This window comes from Apiospora marii (assembly GCF_038362585.1).
Source record: "Apiospora marii strain CBS 49790 chromosome Unknown utg000012l_segment0_segment0, whole genome shotgun sequence".
Classification (NCBI taxonomy): Eukaryota; Fungi; Ascomycota; class Sordariomycetes; order Amphisphaeriales; family Apiosporaceae; genus Apiospora; species Apiospora marii.
Window position 1 is genome coordinate 515,372 of NW_027117383.1, and position 7,549 is coordinate 522,920.

Genomic DNA, 7,549 nt, shown 5'->3' on the forward strand with positions numbered 1-7,549 from the left:
AAATTGGAGTTCAGTGGCCCCTCAATTTCTAAATACTTATCAGATAGTATAACTTGGACTCGAACGGGAATCTGGAAGTTCAAGTAGTCTGGTTTGAGCTGCCCGTTCCAGCAGCTGCTGGGGTCTACTATGAGGTCCGTGTAGCTAGCTACTGTGTTGACCAAAGGGTCGGATGTTGCTGTGAGTGGAAGTACATGACTAGTACTATGTAGAATTCTACTTGCCTTATGATAACGAAATCTACATGAAGACAGCCGAAAAGCCCATAGACGTTGAAATAGGTCCTAAGAAACCATGCTCTCATTATCAGATGTCTTATCACGCAATGATAAGCACCTGTTCAAGATCTCAACCCATTTTAGTGCCTGAAGTTCCCGAACTGTCTGGAAGTGCATCTGGGCGACGTCGAGGTCTACCGGGAGGACCATAATGTCCAAAGGTGCAACCTGTGACGTGTCGTAGGTGCGCCGATACAGAAGAGTCGCTGGCTGAACAATAGCACATGAAGAGGGACTCGGAAGACCCTTGTCCTGTAACCCTTGGACATTGTGAACGTTGACCCCTTACCCCGTGGTGGTGCCGTAGATAATTATCTTTACGCACGTTGGTATATCCGCACACGCACATGAACCTGTTCCACACCATATCCATCCCTCTGTGGACATGGACAAGATGCCGCTTCAAGTCATTCGGTCTTTTAAAACATCTTCCACAATCTGTAACTGTGCAACTATATGAGCGGTTCTGTTGAGCCTCATACAACGAGGGTGTAGGTAACTGAGAGGCCTGGGTGTAGTTGTAAAGAAGATCGAAGTTGGAATCATGAGAGACCCCCTCGTGTGCCGCTTTGGACTCGGATGTAGTTTGTGATGACTCGTCAGATACACTTTCATCGTCTTCGAAGTCAGGCGGGATGGCCGCTAGAGATATCTCCTCAAGGTGGGAAGCAATGTGTCCGATAATTGCCAATTTGCCATTACCGGTTTCACTGATGCACAAGGGGCATCTGAACGATGCCCAATCTGGCCCCAAGCGATGCTCGGTCGTCAAATGGTGAATCCAGTCGTCGCGGGATGCGAAGTAAAAGTTGCCTTGGGCACAAGATAGATCAACACACACCCACGGACAAAGATCTGCATAGAGATGTTTCTTCCATTCCGAGTTTTGCCTTGCTTTAATGGTTTGACCACAGGCGAGGCATTGGAAGGGCTGGCCAGATTTCGCTTCAGCTGATAATGGAGGGACGCGTACGGAACCACCACTCCCGCCTCCATAGGACATGACTGTCTGTGCATAGGACGATGCAGGTGGGAGGCTAGACCCGATGCCCGAGTCGTGGAACTTGGAACCCTCGGGAGGTAACGTGACTTCGTCTCCATCGCTGGAAGTACAGAGCTCTCTGGATTCTCGTTCTTGTTGACACCTGATATATCGTTCGTAATTGATCATACCCAATTTGGACACAAGTGCCTTGTCGGCTTCCGGATAGCGGGTTCTAACCATGTCACAGAATTGCTGGAAAGGACTCCATTCAGTTGAGACATCGTGTGGAGCTGCTAGTTCTGTGATCGAATCGAGCACGGGATCTGCCAGCAGAGGATCTAGATCTACCAGATACATTGTATCAGTGTGCAGATCCTCTGTGATTTCGTAAAGTCCATCTTCGGAGAAGCGGGAGCTGTCGCTGGTATTGATCGACTCGACGTCCTCGATTTCGGCGTTCGACACGATATGTTGGACCTCTAGAGCAAGGTTATAGATTGCTTGATCGCAGTATTCGATCGTCTTGCCGGTCAGCTCTGGTATTAGCCCTGTGCTCACCGTCAGCCAATTATGAGCAATTTGCACCGGCAACACAGGAACGGAAGTTTGGAGCGTGTGATCAAGCCTACAACGTACTTGCAATGAGTGTTTCGGCAATACTTGAGAGGGCTCTTGTGGTCGTTTGCCGTACTGTCGAAGAAGAGTCGAACACATGATTAAGATCGCCACTGGCAACGCCATGCCCATCCGACCAAAGCTTGAGACGCGATGCGCTCCGTTCAAGGCTTATACTATCCGGTCTGGCAATGTTGAGATCGTTGCTACTTCGCGCGATCCTAACGAGCCGAACGAAAAGCTCAACAACGCTGGTACAAAGCTGGGCCAGGCTATTGTTGTTGTGTGGTATGTTCGGCTCTCCGAGTGCCTCGAACTGCTGAGACGTCTGCATCAATTGTTGAATATGGGAGTCGGCCTTGCTACGACCTTTTTCTTCGAGTTCCGTCATGTTTGGCAAATTTGAGAAGAACTGGATCAGGTCTTACGGTAGCAGCCGGAGAAAAAAGAATTTGGGAGTATTTCCAGAGCCAGCCCAGCCTGATCATCGATTCAGCCTGACCGTATTAATTACATGCATCAGCGTCGCCCGACCGGTATGCCAGTGTGGCTGCACTACATGCGTTAGTATCGCCCGACCTAGCAGAGAATGTGAAAATGGCGTTCCTAGTGCATCAGCCAGATGCAGAACAGAAGAGGGGTCACTGGGATACATTCGTGATATTAGTTTCTTCTAGTTAGATGGCACCCCCATTTACGACTAATTATATCCATCACCTCTGGCTGTCCGTCTCTCTCCCGCCGATAAACATACTTCAAAGCATTATGGAGCCAGTGTCTCTCACTCTCGCAGTCCTTCCTCTGGCGGGGGCCGCCGTCAAGGCGTACATCTCTCTGCACAAGAAGCTGAAGACGTTCCGCCACTACTCACGCGAAGTCCGGCGAATATACAGGCGCGTCGAATGCCAGAAGCGATTCTTCTACCACGAGTTGCATCTTCTTGTTCGATCAGGAATTGATGACAGCGAGACGGTCAAACAGATGCTGGTAACTGCAAACCATCCGAAGTGGTCGTGTCAGATTCTCGAAGACACACTTAAAACGGACTTGGGCGATAGCTACGAGACGTACCTCGAAACCGTCGACGATATCAGTGACGCAGTAGCTGAATTGCAACAAGAGCTCTGTCCCTTCGGCGACATCGAGTCTCAGCGACAGAAGGTAAGTAGACCGCAGTAATCAAAAGATTTGCCCGGTACCTACAGAATATTGGAGGCACATGCTCATATCGCGCCTCAATCGTGTAGGGAGAACCGCTAAGAGATACGGTGCGACGGCTGCGGAAGCGGATCAAGGTTGCATTGAATAAAACAGCCCTTGAAGAGAAGATCACACAGCTGCGAAACTTGAACAACGATATGCGGCTGTTGCGAGACCAATCCAAAGAATTGCACAAACCTGCTAAACAAGCAGTTCAAGTTCAAGAATACATCGATGACGAATATGAGGAATATGGCGCTGTACGAAGAAGTTCCAAAGCGCTGCACCTAGCGCTAGCGACTGCCTGGCTACAGCAGCCCGAAGCGTGCGGGGCGGGGTCGGAACACAGCGCCCGACTGTTTATCAATGCCAAAGTCCTGGTCAACAACACTGCCGACATGAGTATGGCCATTATGTGTTTTGGTCATAAAGGATCAACAACGTGGGTCACCCTTTCCTTATTTATTCCCCCCCCCCCAAAAAAAAGTGATATCATGTGCTTTACTCACTCATTTAACTGCATTCAGCGCTTCGGGTTGGTTCAAGTTGAAAATCCGGTCTCAAGTGCTTGATTGGATCAACGCCCGCCCTCCATCTCCGCCAGACCCTGATAATGTTCAACGGAAGCGGCGGCGGGTGCACTTCGCCGACACCCACAGGCCCCCTTCTCCGCCAGAGCCATCCCCGACGGCGGAAGTGATTCCACAGAATCTAGCAGAAACCGGGATATGCACAGCCTTGGTTCGTGGGAGATTGGCCAGCCATGGCAATCAGGACGACTCTAGATTCCTTGGATTCATCGACACACCTCCCCAGCACGAAGCTTTCAGGCATTCAATCCATTTGAGTCACAGTGAACAGGACCTCTATACAGAAAATCCAAAGTCACTGGAACAAGCCTTGGACTTGTCAATGGAGCGAGCGCTTACGTTCATCGGCCAGCTCAAGCTCGCGCGTAACGTGGTGACTGCTGTTCTGAAGTTTCACTCGACGCAGTGGCTGAAGTCTTATTTTGGGTTGCGCGACTTCTCGTATTTTATGCTACAGGATAGTCTCGACTCCAGCTTGGATACGTTGCACGTTGATTACGACTTCAGAGACCCAAGCCGGTCAGCACTGGATCCATCACTCGCGGGCGACGATAATGATGTCGAGATGCAGTGTGCCCCTGAGCCACAAGACCTCAGCGGCGTGTTTGAGGACGCAAGACTGAAGTATGGGATCCGCAACGTAACCCTTTGGAGTTTGGGCACTGTCCTCCTCCAGATAGGGACCTGGTCCAGTGCCACATCACCCGACAAAGTGCTGGAAGTGCGCAAACTTTCGTCCCAGGCATCAGCCCTCGGCCCCAAGTACCAGCAGCTCACTAAGAAGTGCCTGGATTGCGACTTTGGATACGGGGACAACCTAGCAAGCCCTCGCCTGCAGCAGGCCGTGTATGAGTCCATCGTATGCGAGCTTACCAGGATGATTAAGAGCCTAAGCATATTTGAACAAGATAGATAAGGGAGGTTGTAGAAATAATGAGTGAGCATAGTTTGGCTAGATAGAATGATTGACAGCTTAATCCACGTGCTGATTATACGATAGGTAGTCGAAAGGGGTGACATAATAAGCTAAACGACTTCACCGGCACACTTGTTTGCCAAGAGTGCTCCTCCTCCTTCCGTGGGGTCTGTCTCACTGTGCGAATCATCCTCACTGTCTGATTCTTCGTCGCTGTCCAAGCAGATGCCGCCGCAACGTGGGCAAGACTGAGCGGCATTCAGTTCGAGAGCGCGGGGCCAAGGTTGGTCATCCCAATAGGGACAGAGTCGTTCCCTCCCCCGCCAAAGGCCCTCAAAATCGCTTCGTCCGTAGTTCAGCGTCCTACCGACACCATCGGACAAATCCACATAGCGTGCTTTCCTCTGGCTATGGCCACAGCGAAAGTCGCCAATGTCGTAGCCACAGCTCTGAAGGACCGCGTCCCAAAGATCTCCAGCATAGCTTGAGTGTCCCAACAGACTACCTGTAAAACATAGGCGCTTATAAGCATATGTGGAGACAGAAAGACCTTCATCATCAACCGCCTTTGGGTCGGCCCCTTGCTTGATGAGATATCGAATCGCTTCGATCTCTTGTGCAACATAGAACTGCAAGTTGTATATGCAGAAGTGTAAGCAAGTACGTCCGCCCTGACCGCGAGCAGTGATATCCGCGCCTCGTTGTATCAGGGTCTTTAGTTGCTCCACATGAAAGCCACCCCCTTCGCCTCTGCAGTGTGCTAGAAGTGGCGTGTTACCATCGGGGAAGCGCGTATTGATCGTGCCGAAGTGGCCAGTTAATGTTGCATCAAAAGCCAGCATTATACTCTCCTAGGAGTTGGGCAGATTAGGCTCGTCGCACTGGATCGTTTCGTTAAGGGTGCATAATATGACATACCGGAGTGCCAAAGCAGGTGGCATCATAGAAATACGAGCCAACAGACTCCCAATCGGGGGAAAGTGTCGGGTCAGCACCTGCCTCTAGGATCAAGCGTCGGCAGGCTTGGCGAGGCTCCAAGGACTTCTGGTACCAATTTGCATCGTGGCTTATCGTCTGCAGGGCGCACCTGTGTTCCGGTTAGTCATTGGGGATGAAACGCGCTACGATGCATGCGTCCCTACCGATCATGATAGTGAAAAACTTCCTTAAACCTGCCCACGTGGTCTACATCCAGACCCTCTTCGATAAGAAACTTACAGATCTCAGGCTGTTCCATCGAAAACTGTAGAAGATGTCTTAGCAAACGGTTGCGTAGTTGTAGCTCGGGGTAGCTGCTATACGCACGAAGAGCAACGAAGCGCCATGCTCATCGTGATCTCGCAGAGAAGCCTTGCCAGTAACGAGCATTTCTTTCAGCTCCCCTAACAGCCCACGCTCCACAACTTGAAACACCCGTGAGTGACTGGGGATGACGTGGTTCACAGCCAATGAAGATATGGAAGTGATACCCCCCAGTCTACACTCCTCTTGAATGGTCTTGGCGACGATCATATGGAATTGCTGTGGATCGGCAGGCAGGAACGTCACCCCCATTACGTAGTCGGTGAAGCCGCCTTTGAAAGACCCTGATGCATTAAATCGACGATGTCTTTCTTCAAGCATCAGAGTAATGGTCCCGATACCAACGTTAACTTTACCGTAAGAGTGCGATGTCTCCGATGTAATGCCAGGTATGGTCCGTTGTCTGTTGGCTATATGGTGTTAGTTGGACACCAAGAGGCTGGATATACACTGACCCCGACGGTTGATTTGCAGCCTCTGTTGTCCAAACGCGCGTTGGAAACGCCTCAAAGTGGACTTGATATCCCGGGCAGTCATTTGACCACGAGACACAGACTCGAAGTCCAAATGAGTAGAACCTCGTTCCTGTTCCGCTGTGTGCTTCAATATGACCTGGAGATCGTCAATGATCCAATCGCAGATTTCTCCATTTACGTTATCCTGGCAATAAGTGTTGATACTCTTCTCATGTGTGATGAGTCCGCACAGCCGTCTCACACTGAGTTCTATCTCAGTTCCAGGATCGACATTTTTGGGAAACCTTGAGGCTCCGTCCTGAACGCTACAAGACCTTGCTCCATCCAAGATGATGTCTTGTGACTTGTTTCCACGCCGCCTTGCATCCACTAAGAGATCTTTCACCTGGGTTAGCAGGCCCAGCATCTCATCTCCCTTGGTCTTCGAGACACTTTGGAGATTGAGTATGTCGTCATGAACTGAGACGAGTCTTGTGTCGAGCCTCTCAGAGTGCCCTCCCATCTCCCGGAGAACGGAATTATCAAATCCAGCACATCTAGAGGCACCTGAAAGCATTCGCGTTTGAACTGACTGGTTCAAAGTTTCAATCTGCTTGCTGAACATTCTGAAATCGCTCTTTAGATCATACGCTAAGGTGCTGGTAGAGTATGTTGAGTGGCCTATTTCGAATCTGCTCATGGCGTGCGTAACTCACATGGAAGCGCCTTGCATTCTCAAGTTGAGACTTGATGCAACCCCTATTAGTTGCTGATTCAACCTCTCCAGGTCTTTTTCTCCCAAGAATGTTCGCAGTCTCTTCCATAAGCGCCCACCGCGGCGCTCCGCCGGGGACAGCTGCAGTTTCTCGACCAGCACTGCTGCGGAGCTCATTTCGTTAAAGCAGACTTGCAAGTGTCCAGCGAGAGCAGGGTCATCGAGGGCGGCCTTATTGTTCCTCAGGCCCTCCAGGATCCAGTACACTTGGTTGATCTGACTGGCCACTCTTCTGACGATCTCCGGCCCATCCTTAATTGCCGAGAATGTCTCGTAAGTCTTCTTTGCAAGTTGGGCGGCTACCACGACGAAGGAAACGACGTTGGCGCCTAGGCCGAGAGCCTCGGCCATCTTGAGTACCTGTGTCTCACCGTGAACCAATAAGGGGTTTCTTGTAACGGGGTTTGTGGATGATGTATTTCAAATATGCCGG

The 7,549-nt window shown here is 50.7% G+C and overlaps 3 protein-coding genes across 3 annotated transcripts; 1 reads left to right on the plus strand and 2 right to left on the minus strand.

Annotated features, from left to right (window-relative positions):
• Positions 1-697: 697 nt before the first annotated feature.
• PG985_014956 (uncharacterized protein) lies at positions 698-2,269 on the minus strand (the record flags this gene model as incomplete). The annotated part of the gene is made up of 3 exons (XM_066834722.1): positions 698-716; positions 761-1,811; positions 1,900-2,269. The coding sequence occupies 3 exons, from the start codon at positions 2,267-2,269 to the stop codon at positions 698-700; spliced, it is 1,440 nt and encodes a 479-aa protein (XP_066677332.1).
• A 374-nt stretch (positions 2,270-2,643) lies between these two features.
• PG985_014957 (uncharacterized protein) lies at positions 2,644-4,584 on the plus strand (the record flags this gene model as incomplete). Its single annotated transcript, XM_066834723.1, has 3 exons — positions 2,644-3,039; positions 3,126-3,520; positions 3,606-4,584. 3 exons carry the CDS (start codon positions 2,644-2,646, stop codon positions 4,582-4,584), a joined length of 1,770 nt encoding a protein of 589 aa, XP_066677333.1.
• A 110-nt stretch (positions 4,585-4,694) lies between these two features.
• On the minus strand, positions 4,695-7,467 carry PG985_014958 (uncharacterized protein; the record flags this gene model as incomplete). Its single annotated transcript, XM_066834724.1, has 6 exons — positions 4,695-5,435; positions 5,503-5,671; positions 5,727-5,827; positions 5,890-6,296; positions 6,342-7,000; positions 7,058-7,467. 6 exons carry the CDS (start codon positions 7,465-7,467, stop codon positions 4,695-4,697), a joined length of 2,487 nt encoding a protein of 828 aa, XP_066677334.1.
• Positions 7,468-7,549: the final 82 nt, after the last annotated feature.